This window comes from Nansenia antarctica (genome assembly GCF_963989245.1).
Source record: "Nansenia antarctica genome assembly, chromosome: 1".
Lineage (NCBI taxonomy): Eukaryota > Metazoa > Chordata > Actinopteri > Argentiniformes > Microstomatidae > Nansenia > Nansenia antarctica.
The window spans coordinates 15,126,154-15,146,128 of record NC_137674.1 but is presented as its reverse complement, the minus strand read 5'-3'; the positions used below and the strand labels follow the sequence as shown (position 1 = coordinate 15,146,128).

General features: G+C 42.8%; 2 protein-coding genes across 2 annotated transcripts; both read left to right on the top strand.

Moving 5' to 3' along the window:
• Positions 1-677: 677 nt before the first annotated feature.
• polr1c (RNA polymerase I and III subunit C) lies at positions 678-4,607 on the top strand (the record flags this gene model as incomplete). The annotated part of the gene is made up of 9 exons (XM_080533413.1): positions 678-749; positions 995-1,066; positions 1,200-1,307; positions 1,422-1,554; positions 2,087-2,206; positions 2,888-3,040; positions 3,230-3,379; positions 3,489-3,605; positions 3,918-4,607. The coding sequence occupies 9 exons, from the start codon at positions 678-680 to the stop codon at positions 4,034-4,036; spliced, it is 1,044 nt and encodes a 347-aa protein (XP_080389539.1). The 3' UTR covers positions 4,037-4,607.
• Positions 4,608-5,606: 999 nt separating this feature from the next.
• fbxo28 (F-box protein 28) lies at positions 5,607-15,781 on the top strand (the record flags this gene model as incomplete). The annotated part of the gene is made up of 5 exons (XM_080542661.1): positions 5,607-5,795; positions 7,821-7,930; positions 11,010-11,148; positions 12,116-12,311; positions 13,696-15,781. The coding sequence occupies 5 exons, from the start codon at positions 5,607-5,609 to the stop codon at positions 14,178-14,180; spliced, it is 1,119 nt and encodes a 372-aa protein (XP_080398787.1). The 3' UTR covers positions 14,181-15,781.
• Between the last annotated feature and the right edge of the window lie 4,194 nt (positions 15,782-19,975).

Sequence of the window (19,975 nt, the reverse complement as noted above, 5' to 3'; positions counted from 1 at the left end):
TGAACCCATAATGTAGTCACTACAATGTTGACATTGCGCGGACCATGTTTACCACTCGAGGCATGGATGTGGAAGCTACATATCTGGGAAAAGTGTGCATAACCAGAGGTATCGTTGCAGCCAAACAATACAGGATGTGTTTCTGCATGCTAGTAAGTTTATCCAATCAATGAGTCAGAGTGTTTTCTTTACAGAATCGAACTTCTATGGACGCCTATTTGGAATGCTTAAATTGTGCTTTACACCTAATGCATAATTCAAATCACAAACCATCCTAACATATAATATTATTCCAGATTGCAAATGTCAATACACTGTTGTGGAGATACTATTAAACTACTGTTGTAATCTTGAATAGAATTTTTAATTTTGAGAAACTGAATTGAATTTTGAGAAACGGAATTTGAAAACTGAATTGAAATAATATCTCAAGTTGAAAGCATCTGTCAAATACAATTTGTGCTCCTATTCAATTCGATCTGTCAAATACAATTCTGGCACTATAATAGCTCCATAGTTTTATGCTATTAAATTAGCAAAGACCTCGAATTTGTATTTACCGCCTGTCAAATTTAAGGAACTGTTTTCACCCAGAAACGGGCGGGGGTATGACGTATGACGCGAGGGCCAAATACCCGGATGCAGGCGGTGCTTCCGAATCATACGTCATATTCAAAATGGCAGCGACCATGAACAACGTGGAAGAAATTCGGACTAGAGTTATATTAGGAGAATTTGGTGTGAGGAATGTAAGTCATTTTAAGCATTGAGCTAGCTAAAGCAATGTAAAGACACCGTCTATGTTTAGGGGTCTGCCAAAAGGGTGGGAATTAGCTTGCTTGCTAGCTACCTAGCAGGACATCGAGATCTACCAACAACAGTCTCTCGTAGACATACTACTAAACATTGTCGTATTTATTTTTTAAGCCAATATTCTGCCATGTTATTTACATATATTGGTTCAGTCACTAATTCATTTGTCTAAAACTTCCAGACTCATACAACTGATTATCCTGGTAACTACCCCGGGTACAATGACACATGGAGCATGGAGAAGTTTCAAAAGGTAGCTAGTTAATGTTGTTCTGATGGTTTGACGAGTGACAGTTCAATAAAGGGTACTTACTTTCAATGGGGTTTTCATGTTAGTCTGTCATTGATTTGTAAATTGTTATTAATGTACAGTTAATCTTTTGCAGAATTTCAGAATTGACGTGGTGGAAATGGATGAGACGACTATGGAGTTCGACATGGTGGGGATCGATGCTGCCATCGCCAATGCATTTCGGCGGATATTGCTGGCAGAGGTAGAACAGGCTAGAGCTCTGCCATTGAAAACAGATTGACAGCTTTTGTAAGTTTGCGGCTTTGAGTACTGCATACTTGTTTTACGTAGCATACTGTATATTGTGTCCTCCTAGGTTCCCACTATGGCTGTTGAAAAGGTATTCGTCTACAACAACACTTCCATCATTCAGGATGAGATCCTGGCACACAGGCTGGGCTTGATCCCCATTAAAGCTGACCCACGACTGTTTGAGTACAGAAGCTCAGGTAAGTCAGGGTTCCCGCGCTGGTCTTAAAAAGCCTTAAAGACTAAAATCCAGCAATCCGACTAATAAGGCCTAAAAAGGTCTTACATTTCAGTTATTCGGTCTGAAAATGAGGTGCTAGGTCTTAAAAATGAAATCCTGCAAGGATCACATCTATTTACGCGGAAATTAATCAAGCTGGAACCAAAAAAATGCCAGTTCGCTTCTTTTTTGTCTGTATGGCAGTGAAATCCCTAATCACCTCGAGGATGACAAAAAGCTATGGTGTCGCGAATAGGGCTAAAATTCTATTCAAAGATGTCTAAAAAAGGTTTTAAATGTGACTTGTTTAAACTTGTAGGAACCCTAGTAAGTTGTTCAAATGTTCTTAGTCCCCCTCCCCTCATACAATGGCAATTCAAAGTTTTTTTTTGGGGGGGGGGGGGTGTCGCAGCTAAATCTATGCAAGAGCAGGTCATTACTGTAGGTGTTATATCCTTTTCTTGGCTAAAGGGACAGATTTGTTTTGAATAACATTTTTTTCATATTCTCAGGGGATGAGGAAGGCACAGAAATTGATACAATTCAACTTCAGCTGAAGATCAAATGTACCAGAAACCCCAGAGCTTCCAAAGACTCCTCTGACCCCGCTGAGCTATACCTGAACCACATGGGTGAGTAGTGAGCTATACCTGAACCACATGGGTGAGTAGTGAAGCCCAGGAACAAGGATGATGACTGAATGGTGGGCTTCGATCTTCTCATATCAACACAGTGGTTTCTGAATCTCACGAGTTGCATATGATCTACTACCTTAATTTGACATGACACAGTGATATTGTAGAAGTTGTAACTTGCTGCACTCTATTGTGTGACCTACTGCAGAGTGTCGTACTCAAGTGTGAAAAATGCTCTGAAATTCACACAAACTCATCTCAGCCTTTGTAGTCACATAAAATAACTGTAGGGTTCCTGCGGTGGTCCCCAAAAGCCTTGAAGTCGGTCTAAAAAACGAGGTGCTAGGTCTTAAATACAAGATTAGCTTGTCCTGCAAGGAAGCTTTTGTGCACTTTGTTCTCTTCATGGGTTAGGGTTAACTGTTAATGTTAATACATTTACTTTTGAGTAATTATGGGACTTCAGTCCTTCAGACTTTTTTTGTCTGTATGGCAGTGAAATCCCAAATTCTATCACCTCGAGGATGACAAAAAGCTATCATATGGTGTTGCGAATAGGTCTAAAATTCGATTCATAGAGGTCTAAAAAAAGGTATTAAATTTGAGTTGTTGAAACTTGTAGGAACCCTGTAACTGGGCAGTATCACTGACCTGTAATGTCTTGCTTTTTCTATCTAGTCTACTCCAAGGACATGAAGTGGATCCCTATTGGGAATCAGGCAGATGTGTTTGCAGATGCTAACATTGGTCCAGTACATGGGGACATCCTTCTGGCCCAACTCCGGCCCGGACAGGAGCTGGATGTCGTCATGCAATGTGTGAAGGGCATCGGTAAGCGAACTCAGTGTCTGTTCATAATTGTGATAGGTCTGTTTGTGTGGAGATGAGCCTTCTAAGACCAGTGTTTCCCAATGTCATCAATCCGGTTCAGATTCACATTCATGTCATATCTAGGAGGGATAAGGAACATAAAGTCTTGACTGTTCTGAGAACCTTGCCCCTAATTGACCCCCCCTCCAGGTCAAGACCATGCCAAGTTCTCACCTGTGGCCACAGCCAGTTACAGGCTCCTCCCTGAGATCACCATCCTCCAGCACGTGGAGGGAGAGAAGGCTGAGCGGCTGAAGCGCTGCTTCTCACCCGGGGTCATTACACTGGAGGACCACGGGGGTAAACATGACCTTTTTGAAGCCTTGGCCAACAGAATATCTGTGGTAAAATGAAATGAGTAGTTCATCATTCATTCACTCTGCCTATGATACTTTATCTTCTGCCTCAGGAAAAATGGTTGCGAAGGTGGCTAACAGTCGCCCGGATACCTGTAGTAGGGAGGTTCTGCGACACGACGACCTCAAGAACCTCGTGAAACTTGCGAGAGTGCGCGACCATTTCATCTGTACGTACCTGTGTACTTATGTACTATGTATGTATACGTATATGTATGTATGTATACGTATGTATGTGTGATTAATTTGATTGATTATGGTGCTAGTACTACTGGATGATGCCTACATTCCCCTGACTGATTCTGATCAATTAAATTGATGTAATATAATTTGGCATTCTGAGCAAATAGTACTACTTGCTCAGAATGCCAAATGATATTACATCAATCTTTCTGTAGTAGTTTTTCCATTGTGTTTCATTGATTCGTACACTAGTACTCTTATATTCATATTTAGTCTTGCGTCTCCTTTCCTCCATACAGTCTCTGTGGAATCCACTGGCATCCTGGCACCAGATGTCCTAGTCACAGAGGCCATCAAAGTTCTTATGACCAAGTGTCGGAGATTCCTCAATGAACTGGGTTCCACAGAGATGGAATAAGAGCAAATTGTGGTGGGGAGGTGCTTCCGAATCATATCCACCACAAGGGAATGGACATTTGGACCGAGCCAGTGTTTACATGGTTCGGCTGGCTGGCTGGCTGGAATGGATGCATACTGTTGAAATGCTCATGATGCGTTGTTTTTGTATCTTCCCAGAGGTGTGCATTCTGTATATATATTATATTGTGTATGTTGTATCCATGCATTTGTCACTCTTCCAAAAACTTTAGATCATGGCTCAGCCATGCCATTGCCCTGTTAGAAAATGATGCACTGTGCAGCAGTGAAAAGAAAAGTGGATAAATGTAATTACTGAATTAATAGATTTGGAACTTTATGCAAGAAGAAAATCACACAATGGTTAACAGTCAGGTCATTTTAGTTGTAATTTATGTATGGACATGCCTTCCAAGACAAGCATTTAGTAAACATGTTTTACTTTATTCTGATGTTTTGAGAAGTCTACTTGCTATCTCCTCAGTGCTATTCCATCTACCACAAAAGAACGTTAAAATGTATAGCACATTATACATATCGACATCAGCAGGCCAGCGTGAAAATAAAAATAAAGCAACTGTATAGTTTATAATTTGATCGGTGTCTGTCCGTTCTATCTACCAGAGGTATAATTAAAACCTTTTTAAAGGAAGCCAACGGTTCACTCCGTCGCCCAGTTGGTTTTTTAACACACAGGCTGTGAGTGGACCTTTGACTCTATCTTTCCTATTTCTGTCGTACAACCGCACCGGTTTGGCCAAATTACTGTTTTCAAATAATATTGCCAAATAAGCACTACAAGCTCCAGTAACTTTTCAGCCTACGTCACATCCGTCGATTACCTTCAAATAAACGCAAAGCTGTAACTGGCAAAATGGAAAAACTGATTGGATTACTGAATGATAATAATAGGCGAATAAAGCACTACACATTCCGGTAACTCAGTCATTAACCTGTGAATAATTCTCACCAATTAACACTATACAAGAAGGGGCGCTACATCTTTCGTTTATGTTTATTGTACAGTTGTTAAATTCGGATTCTCTCCATTCGAACAAGCCGGGATAGTGAAAATTGTCATTGAATCAAATCATGACTTAATCCACAAAGAGACGCTTATTAATCCATAAAGAAATTCCGAGTTCTAAATGTGTAAATCTGAAGCACAATAATATAATATCTTACTCGGAGCAAAACTCTGAGATGAGCGAGAGAAACTTTCTTCTTCAGTGACAGTTGGTGAGCTTAGAATGATAAGGTTCTATCTCCGTTTAGGGCAGTTCAGAGATATTGAGCGTCAAAGTTTTTACATTACATTATGTTTTGTGAGACGGAACCTTTGTATTTTATGAATTACTAACTCAAAAATGTAAACATTTTAAAAATAACACCACACAGGCATTAATAAACACCTAATGGATCAGATTATGTAAAAAACTAAATTTTGACAAAAATGGAGATAGAACCTTATAATTCTAACGTCACGCAATGGTCCATTGCCGTGCGTCTTATGGGCCACTTCCCCAAGCTGCTATATCTGACGTCACTTCCCTGCCAGGCAGCAGATGAAGATGGCGACCGTAGTGGAGAGAGGAGAGGGAGGTGGAGGAGCCTTCGATTCAGACTCCATGTCCCCGAGATCAGGCTCACCGCCGCCGGACCAGCCGCACCAGAACAACCCGCTGTTAGGTCTCCCCATCGTGGCGATCGAAGAGATCCTTAATTTCTTGTCTTACGACGAGATCAGCTTGCTACGATTGGTGAGAGACAACACAAAAACACAACATGAGCTGCAAGCTGCTACACATTGGCTATCTATCTATGCTACCAGGGGGGTATTCCATCAACGTTGCTAAAGGACAATCCAGGCTTATTTTTCATAAATATCGCGAGATTTATAAAAAAAAGAAGCCTGGATTCTTTTTGATAAGTCTCGCGAGACTTGTCAGAATAAGTCTGGGTTTTCCGTTAGCAACGTTGATGGAATGCCCTTCAGCTAACTTAGCTAGTAGTAACTAGCGTGTGTTGATAGAGAAGGGCTTGTCCCTCAGTGAACATCCTAGCTAGAAGTCAGCGCCTGTCCACTGTCTGTATTGATTGATTTTGAATGATGCATATTATATTTGTGGGTGCGTGTGTTATTGTATATCTAACTAAGCTTGAGTTCTGTGAACTTTGTCTTTTGTTGATATCGACAACATCAGATCTAGTCTTTCCAGGTAGTGAGGTGCTAGCCCCCCTGACCGATGTGGCTAGCTGCTCCACTCCCGTGTGGAGGCGTTGGCCAGGCGTTTGGTTTTTTTGCTCCATAATAGTAGTTCATTATTAGCGGAGCTCATCGACAAACATTCGTCTGGTCAAACAAGGCATTGGCTAGCAACACAGTTGACTTAAAAAGCGGTTGACATCTTATTTGTTTCTCAAATCGGCGTTTGCATGCTAAATTGCACCCCTCACACTAGCCAGGGTATCCGCGGTGTCTTGAAAAGTATTAAAAGTTGATAAATCAATTTTGGGAAAATCAAGACCCGTAATAATAAGTATTAAAAAGTCTTATCACGATTTGATGAGGTCTTGCATTTTGTAGGTATTTTTCTGAATTAGACTCTGTCCAAAGAGTTTGAGTCCTAAAAACTGAGTAAAAGTAAAAATGTATTAGTTTTTATAAAAAAAACAAAGATGAACCCGAAATTCTGTTGACAGTGGTCTAGTCTATTGCAAACTCAAACTGTTAAGTTAAAGGTGCCACTGATGTAAACTGTTACAGCTCCAAGTGGCGATGAGATCTGGAATAATGTTGACAAGGTCTTTAAAAAGTCTTAGAAAGGTATTGAAATTAACCTCAAGATTCCTGTATATACCCTGTTGTAATAAAATCCAAACATAGTTTGTCATGTAATCCTTTTGTTGCTCTCTGATGATGGTTCTGTCGAGAGGTTGTCCCCGTTAACAGGCATCAAGCTTGCCACATGTCTGCTGCCAAGTCATTTAATACTGAGCTAACTTTGACCAGATCCCTATGTATGTAGTAGGCTATACGCCGGCCGCGAGGAGCTGAAACATGACCACGACACATCAGAGTCGAGAAAGAAAGATTTTTATTACAAACTGTCTTGGAGTGATTTTTTACTTCGATGGATGACAGTCTCCACTCGACACTCACTGAGCACTTTATTAGGAACAATGTACTACTGGGTAGCTCTCAGAACAACCTAAATTCTTCGTGGCATTGATTTCACAAGATGTTCGTATTCTGGTCCGTGATGACATGATTTCATTACGCAGTTGCTGCAGGTTTTTTTAGGTGCATTTTCAAGCTGTGAATCTCTGAATCTGTTCTACCACATCCCAAAGGTGTTCTGTTAGATCCGGTGATTGGGAAGGCCACTGAAGAACACTGAGCCCATTGTCATGTTCATGAAACCAGTTTGAGCCGACCTTTGCTTTGTGACATGGTGCATTATCATGCTGGAAGTAGCCATTAGAAGATGGGTACATTGTAGCCATGAAGGGATGCACATGGTCAGCAACAATACTCAAATAGGCCGCATGATTATGATGATGATCAAGCGATGATTGATTGGTATTAACAGGGCTAAAATGTGCCAAGAAAACATTCCTCACACACCATTACACCATCTTGAATGAATGAGAAGGTGTACAGGTGTTCCTTAATGAAGTGTTTGGTGAGTGTATTATGTCCATAGCTGACTTATCTTCCTCAGATTCTGAGGGCTGGGTGCTTTAAGTTTCTAACCTTAACTATGCCGTATGTCCTTTTCCAGGTGTGCAAGCGCATGGACATGATCTGCCTGCGCCTGCTCAACCAGGGCTTCCTGAAGGTGGAGCGCTACCACAGCCTGTGCCAGAGGCAGGTCAAAGCCCAGCTGCCCAGGTCAGTCCAGCAACGTTGGAGGGTGGCAGTCAGAATCAATTTTTGGCATTTAGCAGACGCCTTATTCCAAAGCGACTTACAATCAATACATTTGACTAAGCAAGTGAATCATCAATCCACCAGTCACCAGTCAGAATCGCTTTTATTACATTTTACTGTACACAAGACACAAATTCTTTGGCATTGGTCCTCAACATTGACATTGCAGCAGTCAGATACAACAAAACACAATAATAATAATAATAAGTAACATCGGTAAGTAAGAAAAGTAATCCTACATTGATAAAGTAATAAAGTGATGGATTTTACAGTGGCTTCAATAGTGCAAAAAAAGCTGTGCAGAGTACGATGATATGAAATTCATATATATATAATACAGTATGGTAGTAAATTAGTCCAGTAGTATACAAGTAATCCAGTAGTGTGCAGTAGTTATAATACTGTAATATGGAGCCTACATTTCTGTAGTATGTGGGGTGGTTGGTAAGGGAGTGGCAGTCTTTTGTATTCTTCCAGGAGCCTGATTGCTTGGGGGAAATAGCTGTTTGTCAGCCTCTGGGTTGTAGCCCAGAGGCTTCGGTATCGTTTCCCAGAGGCTTCGGTATCGTCTCCCAGACGGTAATAGCTTGTACAGTTTCTGATTGGGGTGGCAGGGGTCCCCTAATAATCCTGAGGGTCTTTCTGACACACCAGTCCTTGTAGGAGTTGTGGATGGAAGGAAGCTGTATGCTCTACCCTTTGCAGACTAGGTGATCAATCACTACCCTTTGCAGACTAGGTGATCAATCACTACCCTTTGCAGACTAGGTGATCAATCACTACCCTTTGCAGACTAGGTGATCAATCGGTCGCCAAGCAGGCAAAACCTAGTGGCCACTCGTGGTACCGTTGAGTTTTTTACTTGTAGTTCTGCCCAAAACACCATTTCCAATTAAATTCCAATGGTATTGTATATGTACATGTACATGTATATGTAAGAGAAGCTCAGAGAGCTAGGCCTGAGGGATGCTTTCCCTAAGGTGAACATTTGTCTTTCTATGTATCTAACATTACCGACTGCAAACTGTTCAGGAGAAAGGTTGTTTTCTTTGTTGAAACGTGTGAAAACGTACCTGAGATCACCTAAGGGGTAAAAAAAAAAAAACGGAATGCCTTTAACCTGTTGGCAATTGAGAATGGATTTGACCTCCCTGTATTTTGACTTCATCTCATCAAAGTCAGGAGAAAGCCTCTGTAAATGTATGTTTTCTCATTTAAATATCTAACTGAATAAGTAAAGAGAAGACACATTAAAATGTATATAAATGAAATGTGTAATAGGGCTATGCTTTCCACTATAAATCAATGACAACATACAAATTGCGAAATATGAGCGTATTAATCATGTGGCAGTTAAGTCACTTTGTTTGTTTACCAAATATCAAGATGTGTGTAGGGCACAAATGGTGGCCAAATGTCGTAATGTATATATGTTACTACATTTGGCCACTAGATGTCACCCTGAGACCACAAATGATGCGTCCCTGAATAGTAACGTCATTACATACACCTGCGAAAATGTGGGCGCCCCTAGTAAAATTGCCTTTTACAATTAATATCTAAGTGAAAAGAAGCAAACCTAACCTCTAAATGGTACAAAGTTAAACATGACACATTTCATCACATTTTAATGCAAGATACATTTATTTATTTTTTTATTTATTTTTACTTTTTACAGATTCAAAATAATAAAACGAGGAAAAAGGCCTTGTGCAAAGGTTTTGGGAAACCTGTCAGCTAGTACTTTGTAACTCCTCCTCGGGCAACTATAACAGCTTGCAAACGCTTCCTATAGCCAGCTAAGAGTCTTTCAATTCTTGTTTTGGAAAAGTTTCCCCCATTCTTCCTGGCAGAACACCTCTAGCTCAGAAATATTCTTCGGCCTTCTTGCATGCACGGCATGTTTGAGATCCAGTACATGCATTATAGGCCAGTACATGCATTATCATTTTGTATTTTCTCAATCATAGTTGTACACTGCAAGATCATGAATGCAAGATGACATTATAGGAGCCCAATCAAAATATAATTGTTTTATTGATGAGTGTGATGCATAATAAATAGTTCATTATGACAATAAAGACTGATGTTGAAAATGCTTATGATATGTGATGGGCGTGTTGGGAGTTAACACTTCCTCACTCCTCTTCTCAAATACTTGGGGGAAGGGACGGACTGGACTGTAGGTCTATTTTGAGAGAAGGAATAATACAATGAGCAAAGTCATGCAGTGTGTGGCTGCTGTGAAAGTGAACTGTGTGCTTGATTTGAGCTGGATTAATGGAATGTGAATGACAGTCATCCAATGTGCTGTAATACAAATAATGCCATGCTCATAAAAGAACAATCGTCCTCTCTAATCTTGGAAACAGCCCTCAATAACCGTCCACCATAATATTCATATTCCATTCTCCTGCCTAAAGTGACCAGAATTGCTTGTTACATTTTAGGCAGTACCCCCCCCCCCCCCTCACTGTAGCTTGATCACATACATTTGATGGATATCCAATGCAGAAAAAATGTAAGATGAAGTTAAACTACTGTACAAGCTAGACCAGCCATTTTAGCCTACCTACCTAAACATTGCAGGTTCAAGTAATCTTTTTTTGTTTGTTGTGGTTTTAGTTTCATAATGTCTTACCCTGACCATCATCACTCGAAATGAATGCCTAATACAGCCAAACCGCAACATGTTATGTAGCTAACGTAGTATTTTATTTATTATTCTATGTAGTTCTTTGTGGAAGCATCTAGATTTCATACTATAGTAACATGCATGTGCCCATTATGGTGGCCTTGTACGATCAATTATGCCTACAAGTTTTGGTAGGAGACCGATGGAAAATAAATGGCCTAATATTTACTAACCCAGTCAATACAGTACTTCATAAGTGATAACAGTGAAAAGTCATTATGGCAGTCGTGAGAAATGATTCGATTTTGGGGATGTGCATGTTCAGTGTGATTTTGGGGATGTGTATGTTAAGTGTGATTTGGGGGATGTGTATGTTAAGTGTGAGTTGTTTTTTTCTTGTGGTAGGCGAGAGTCAGAGCGAAGGAACCACTCTCTGGCCCGTCATGCTGACATCTTGGCTGCCGTGGAAACACGCCTCTCCCTGCTCAACATGACCTTCATGAAATACGTGGATTCCGATCTCTGCTGTTTCATCCCCGGCAAGGTACTTACCCCGGGCACCAGACTAACCTTTTGCCTAGTAGAGCTTTAAAAGTTGGTAGTACCAGCACAACATTTGGTAGTAAATAAGGTTGGGTGGTTTCCAATGGTTTATATTATTCTATTATATATATTATTAAGCGTCCCCAAACTTAACCGCGGTTAGCACTTTTACCGTGGGACAAGTCACAACGGAGTCACCAATTTCAAATTATGAATTTGTGGTGGAAGGTGGATCAAAGCCCTATCCTTTCCGAACCTGCTTGAAAGCGTCTTTTTTTTTTTTTTTTACAAACAATTCACAATTCAATTGATTGGAAATCACTTTCAATAGCGTCTTGAGGCGTTTATTATATACATGTTTATTATATATATGCGCACATTGCACAGCAGATTAAATTTTTTAGGGTATTGACACCATTGCTATTATCAAATACCGCAGTTTACAGTTATACCGTCCAACCCTACGTGTCCTTTTTTGACAGGTTATTTATTTGACAAATGACATTGTTTACAAACAATGTACGGTAAGTTCTGTCATCACTTTTATAGCATCTTCAACCACACAGTGGTGCTGGACAAACACGCGTTTATTATATATAGCAATTTAGGACGGTATTATTACAAACGTTGCTATTTTCAAAAACTGCGGTATACGGTATAACTGCCCAACCCTAGTAGCACAATATAAAGAACAGAGTGAGCATCATACCACACTCCTCCCTGACTTGCCACACTCTTCCCTGGTTTGGTTTCACACAATAAAGGATGATTTTTGCTACTAGTTCCTCAGCATTAAAAGCCCTGACCTCAACATCCTACCCTATACCACACACAATTCTGAAGATGATGCCCACTTGTACTATATAACCCTAAGGCTCTTGACATATGACTACATTGTGTGTGTGTGTGTGTGTGTGTGTGTGTGTGCGTGCGTGCCTGCCTGTCTGCGCGTGTTCCTCTTCCCCAAGGTGATAGACGAGATCTACCGTGTGCTACGCTACGTGAACTCTACGCGCTCTCCTCAGCGGGCTCACGAGGTGCTGCAGGAGCTGAGGGACATCTCGTCCATGGCCATGGAGTACTTTGACGAAAAGATCGTCCCCATCCTCAAGAAGAGGCTCCCCGGGGCCGACCTGTCGGGGCGCCTCATAGGAAACGCCCCAGGTATGTAAATGGCCTGACTTATATAGCGCCTTATTCCAAAGCGCTTTACAATGGCCTCTCATTCACCCATTCACACACACATTCACACACCAATGGCGGCAAGCTGCCATGCAAGGCGCCGGCCTGCTCATTGGGAGCAATTTTGGGGTTCAGTGTCTTGCCCAAGGACACTTCGAGATGTGACCAGCCGGGGCTCGAACCGCCGAACCGCCGCCAACCTTGCCTTCATTAGACGGCGGCTCTACCTCCTGCGCCCCAGCCGCCCCGGTATGTATGGACTCTCTCTCTTATGATCGGTTAAAAAAGAAATCCCATACTACTGTATATGCTCAATATATGCTTCCACGTGCTGCACGGGTGAAAATGATCTGTTGATAGTCATATTGACATCATACCAGCAACGCACACTACAGTTTCAATGTGTCAAACATTTCTTCTTATTTTTTATTTTTTTTAAACACTTGATTGACTGTCTGTTTAGTAAGTGAAAAATAAGTGTGGACATTGCAGTTAAAAAATATATATATAAATACAAATAAATTGGAACTGTGTAAACAAGTCTCTCTCTCTCTACTCATCACTTTTGCTATCTGTTTCAAATTAAAAGCCATATTGGTACTATTATGCTATAGTAGGTGTTGCTGAGGTAATTAAGCAAGTTAATTCTTGTTCTGGAAGAGGGTAAACAAAAACGACGTGACTGCTTTCTGCTTATAACCGTTTGACTTATCCAACCGCTCATTAAAGATGACAGCAGAGGCTGAACCCAGAACAATGTATAATGAAGTGAAATGAAACATCATGTTATTGATGGCCATTATCAAAGGCAAACTCAATGTACAAAGGTAGGGCTGGCAGCAGTAGCAGCTCCGTAGTTAGAGCCGCAGCAGAAACGCTGTCAGTATGGAAGCTGCATGCCATGAGAGCCGCAGCAGTTCTGCCACGCACACGTGCTGCTGAGGTAGAGCTTCAGTCTTCTCAGTGGTACAAAGTCTGTAAGCATTTTATTAAGGCAGTGGAACCTAAATTTCGGTTTAGGGGATAGAACCTCACTTGTGGGGGGGGGATTAAGACTGTTATTAAATGTTTTATCTATTTATTTCTTACATTTGTTTCTCTTTTATTGAATTTGATCTTTACCTTCTTTTTTTTACTGTTTTATCTACTTCCCCTTTTATATTCATGTTATGCTTGTATATGTTTTTATATTCACTTTATGTTTCTATCCCTGTTGTAAAGCACTTTGAGCTGTATTTCTTGTATGAAAAATGCTATATAAATAAAGCTTTACTTAACTTACTTCACGGTTACTTGTTTGAAGATGACACACAGTCAACCAATAAAAACGTCCCATTCTCCCTTCTCTCTTCTCTTCCCAACACAGTGGCGGGCCCCTCCACCTCCCTGACGACCATGTCTCTGCTGCACACGCCGTCGCGCTCCGAGATGACCAAGGTGCAGCAGCAGGTGAAGGTGAACGGGACGTCCATGACGGCCATGCGGCGAGAGATGCAGGAGGTGCGCATCAAGCAGCTGGAGCAGCAGAAGCAGCTGCAGGACCAGGAGCAGAAGCTGCTGGAGCAGACGCAGGTGATCGGGGAGCAGAACGCCCGGCTGGCTGAGTTGGAGCACAAGCTCAGGGAGGTGATGGACAGTGCGGTTGGGGGGGGAGCGGTCCCCGGGGCCAGGCCGGCGGTGGCCTCCACGTCGACCTCCAGTGCCTCTACATCTTCCACCGGGGTTGCCACCACGTCTGCAGCCGCGGCAACCGCCATGGTGGCGGGCGGCGAGGGCGGCCGACCCCTCAGACGCACCTGGGAGGGCACAGACTTCCCTCGCCAGTCTAAACGTCTGCGCTGCAAGAAATAAGGGGACGGGGGGGTCATGTTGTTTTTCTCTCCGGTCTGATTATTGCATCCCGCCTCCCTCATGTCCTGTCCAGGGTTTTTCCTGCATTGAAAAGGCTTAGGCTTACGGGCTTTTTTTCGCCCCACCTAAGCCTTCTAGAAGAAATCTCGCAAGAAAAACCATGTAGAAACGGTTACAAATTGTCCATACATTCATTGCTGCAATTCGGTCATCCCAGCAGCAGGTGCTGCTAGACTATCCTTACGTTATTTACACAATACCCATGGAAGATTGGAACATTTGTGCGGTGCTATTTACCCATTTAAATAGTCTGGCTAGTTAGGGCACGTAATACTGCTTCATTACAAAGGTCATAAATAACGTTTTAGTTGTTTACTAAACATCGGGCACCTTAACCCGGTGTTGTGCCGTTTTCCAACTCCCCTGCAGAATTGCCTTTTACTTCTAAACGATTATGTATTTAAGTGCTCTCGTGGTTCATTGTAGTCAATGTTACAACGTACATTATGTGCTTATCACTAGTACAATTCTGAGTTTCGCATTGCGATGTATTCATCTTAAAACTAGGGCTGTCAATGTTACCGCTCACGATTAATCTGGAAACCTTAACACATTATTATTTTTTCGCAAATGTATATTTACATATATTACCAAGTTCTAGGTTTGCCACGCATGTGAGTAGATATCAGAGGGGTTTCAAGACAGACTGATTTGTATAGTGGGTTGTAATAATGATGACAGTCGTTGGTTACATTCATGACCACTTATGATGTTTGTGTAGATGCTAATCACTCTCTTCTGGGTCCTTTGTGTCACAGATTAATGAGCACACCTAGCAGACATCCTGTCTGCGATCAAATCGACACACCCCTTTTTTCCGTATAGTATTTTTGATAGTATGGTTCATATGTTTATTTGGATCAGGAATATCCTATATAGTGCGAATGGCACTAGTGATAGGCGACCCACAATGTACGCTATAACATCGTCGATAATGAACTACGAGAGCACTTAAATACGTAACAGTTTATTTTAGTAGTTTAGTTTATGGCTGCCTCTGTATAGAAGAAAAGGAAAATGTCTTGTGTATTAAGTCGTTTGCAAATCACCTGTGCATCTGTCATCTATTTTTCAGTTGACTAAACTCTGTTATGCTATCTTTGTACAAAAAAGTGATGTCTCTGTACCACCAAGATGAATAATAAATGGATCAATGCATGGATACAGATAACTGCTGTGACTACAGTAGAGGAGCTATCAATGATGGATTAAAGTAAAAGCATTTTACAGTAATTGACATTTCAAGAGCACTGTATCATTTCTCTTGCACAACAGCACTGTTCCCATTTCAAGACCTCTGTGCACACTTATCTCTTGCCTTGTGAGGTTAGCCTGTGAGCATGGCCTGGAAATTATTTTTTCAACCAGGGCATGAATCCTTTGAGGCATTCTGGGAAATGCAGTTCACCAAGGAGAAATGTGTATTTGAAACACACTGGGCAGGAAACACAATGATATCTAGTGGCTTAATTTGAGACTGCGTCTCAGTTTAGAAATGACTACTGTAAACTTCATGTACTTCAAAGTGTAGATTATGGATTATTTCCTGTATGTAAAAGACAAAACATATATTCTAAGTTGCCCCATTTGGGGCAAACTGTATGGTTTGTTGCACACATTACTGTTACAAATGTATAAATTAAACATTAAAAGAAGTGTGTGTGTATTGATTTTATGAGGAGCTTTTGAATCCTGACCACACACTGATGCCAGTTGTTATTTATAATTGTTTCATAAAGGTTTACTCTAATATGGAATGAGAACAAGAATATGGACAAGGAATTCCAGCTGTCTTAAGATGTGATGCCAGTCTCTGCATGGCTTGTTTCCATTCCATGTCTGATCAGACTAAATCTACCCCCCTCCGTTGCATCTGAATAGTCTGTTCATTGCATCCTCCTCCCTCACTTTTTCTCTCAAAAATGCATTGAGAGGTTGTATACGCAGGAGAAGATCTATGTTTCCTTCCATTAGATATTTCCTCCAATGCTTCCTAAGAAAAAGGTGAGGAGAGATATAAGGGTGTAAGAAAATACAGGACGGCAACCACAAAGGAATTGCATCAAGGCATCCAAACCATGTTCATAGTTTGGTGGTTCTTGTCACTCAACAAATGGTTGGCCTGACTGGCCCGTTTCCCAGCATTTTACGGATAGTGGGAGGCAACCTTAACTCAAGTTAATGCAAGGTGACCCTCACAAGACAGGATAGGAGGGTTGTTATCCTTAAGTAATAGTGCCATCCATTTGCATGTCAGATCATATTCCTGTTAAACATTCCAAGAAATTGACACCTACCTATGTTATCAATATCACATTTCCTCAGCTTCCTGTCCAACAAAACAGGAAATATCCAATGTCCAACAAAACAGGAAATATTGTTTTACTACAAGCCCTTCAATGGTTGCGTGGAAACATGATTACTTGTAATTCAGACCAGTAAGACCAGCTGGCCTCTGCAGTTCTTTTAGGTGCTTCCTAACGTGATGTATGCGTTAAGCAATGAGTAGGCTACATTTGCCATCCTGTATTTACTTGCAGTGGGTTTTTAAAACCTTAAGATAACATGTTAAACGTTCAAGCACACGCATCGTGTGCCATAGTGAACGTTTTGACAGTTACTGAATTCTTTCATTCTTTTAATAACTAAGATAGGATATTAATCAATCCCCTGGAAATGGTGAATTCACTGGACAATGTGGTCTATTCTACATCAAAGTAACCACATGGTGAAGGATCATTTAATCCTACAGTTGAAGAATCATACAATCTCCATTTCTATCAGTATTTTCCAACCAATTGTCTTGACTTCTAGTTTTGAGTCAGCAGATATTTAGCTCTTTTAAAGTGAATAACAGGCTTTCATTTCTTGGAGTGTCTGTCCACATGGAATTGAGATGACCAATCCCAGTAGTGCTAATTAGTTCAACATAATTAAATCCTCAGAGTCTAATTTAGGAGAACAATTACTTAGAGGACATACACAGTATTTTTGTATTAAGTTTGTTTACAAGACATTGTATCGTCATACTCAACACAACCGATCGAGGCATAACCTCTTTGAGACAAGTCTGTCCGAGTTCGCCGTGAGAACAATGTGGAGTGGCCTGAGGTTTGGCTACACAACACTACTCAAGGCATAATAGTACGTTCAGCACACCTTCCACGTTTATAACCAATCATACCCTGCACATGTGATGCCGTATATCAGGTAATAATAGTCATACAGTAACCAACACTTATTGTTATTGTTTAAAATTGTTATTGTTTAAAATAGTGGGCATAATAAGATAATTGATAAGAAGATAGGCCTAATTGATTGATGTTGGAGCGCACTTATATGAGTCCATAGACTGATATTATAAGTGCGTATATGAGTCCATAGACTCATATTATAAGTGCTTATATGAGTCCATAGACTCATATTATAAGTGCGTATATGAGTCCATAGACTCATATTATAAGTGCGTATATGAGTCCATAGACTCATATTATAAGTGCGTATATGAGTCCATAGACTCATATTATAAGTGCTTATATGAGTCCATAGACTCATATTATAAGTGCTTATATGAGTCCATAGACTCATATTATAAGTTTGTATATGAGTCCATAGACTCATATTATAAGTTTGTATTGTAGTGACTACATTATGGGTTCATGTTCTCCTCTTACTGTTGGTTGTGTAGTGGGAGGGAACCAGTTCTGGCACTAGGGGCAGAGGGGAGGTTTATTAACGTTGCAACTTCCTGTTTAGACACAACAGTGTTGGTGATCTATTTTCTGGTCCTGTACTGAGAGTACAAGTTGTTATTTTGATTAAACAGTTATCATTACGTTGCCTACGTCTTTCCTTTTTCCTCCGGCACTACACTGGTGACCCCGACGTGGATTTTTGTTAACGTAATTGTGTACAAAAACCAGCGAACGAACATTACAATCCTGCAAAATGTCCGGGCGAGGAAGACGTTCAAACCAGCGGCAGCCATCACCATCCCCTGTCAGGGTAACGCGTGGTGCGCACACTCCCACTCTCAAGCTACCAGAGTTCTGGGACTCAACGCCTGCTGCATGGTTTGCTATTGTAGAGGCACATTTCAACAAAAGTGACATCGATGACGACGACGACCGGTACAACCATGCTGTGGCAATGTTGGGCAGCTCCACCGCAGCTCGAGTGGTAGGTTTTTTGTCTGCTCCCCCGACGACGAACAAATATGAGCGCCTCAAGGCCCTGCTTCTAGAGACATTTGAACTGTCCACTGCGGAGAGGGTGCGTCGCCTATTTGCCATGTCGGACTTGGGTGACGAGAGGCCTTCTGCGCGCATGGAGAGGATGCTAAACCTGCTCGGTACAGAAGACCCCATGATCCTCTTCACAGAGCTGTTCATGCGCACATTGCCAGCTCAAGTTAGGATGGCGCTGGCCAACACCGCCATCATGGAGCCCCGCGCCCTGGCCAGGGAGGCGGACCGGTTCGTCTTGGCCATGCCTCAACGGTCCCCCGACCTGCTCGCTCCCGCGGCCGCCCCGCCACCCGACCGTCGCAGGAGAGCGAAGGATGACGCCAGACCTTCTGGCCAGCAGGGTAACGCTGCGGGCCATTGTTTCTACCACGCCACTTTTGGCGCCAAGGCCAAACGGTGCCGCTCACCCTGCACCTTCGGACCGACGGGAAACGGCGGGGCCGGCACTCAGTAGTGGCCCTGAGCGCTGGCGTCACCAACAGGCTGCTCTTCATACAAGACACCGCCTCTGGTCGCAGGTTCCTTTGTGACACAGGTGCCCAGTGGAGCATCATTCCGGCAGAGAGATCGGATGTGGCGAAGGAGGAGCGTGGTCCGCAGTTGGCAGGCGCGGACGGCACACCTATCTGCTCTTATGGCACTAGGGCGGTGGACGTGTGCTTCGGAGGGCAATGCTTTTCGTGGGATTTTGTCATAGCGGCTGTCACATTTCCCCTCCTTGGTGCGGATTTTCTGTGCGCCCACAACCTGTTGGTGGACGTGGGGAACAGGCGCCTGGTCAACTCACAGACTTTCGCTTCCTTCGCCTGTACGCAGGGGGAGGCGGTCTACAGCGGGTGGTCCAATACGCTCGCCGAAAGTGACCAGTACCTTCGGCTGCTCGCCGAATTCCCCGACCTTACCAAGCCCACCTTCTCCGCGCCCACGGTGAAACACGGAGTGGAGCACCACATCGAGACCGAGGGGCCTCCCCTCCACGCCAGGGCCAGGCGCCTCAACCCGGAGAAGCTGGCCATCACCAGGGCGGAGTTTGCGCATATGGAGCAGGTGGGCATCGTTCGGCGCTCGAGCAGCCCCTGGGCGTCTCCCCTGCACATCGTCCCTAAGTCAGACGGCGGGTGGCGCCCATGTGGGGACTACCGCCGCCTCAACGACGCGTCCAAGCCTGACCGCTACCCGGTCCCACATGTCCAGGACTTTTCAGCGAACCTGGCAGGCAAACGCTTCTTCTCCAAAGTGGACCTGGTACGGGGGTACCATCAGGTGCCGGTGCACCCCGAGGACGTCCCTAAGACGGCCGTAATCACGCCATTTGGACTCTTCGAGTTTCTGCGGATGCCGTTCGGCCTGAAGAACGCGGCGCAGACCTTCCAACGCCTCATGCACTCGGTGCTCCGGGACCTACCATTCCTCTTCGTCTACTTGGATGACATCCTCGTCGCAAGCACCACGGAGGAGGAGCACCTGTCCCACCTCCGGGCCCTTTTC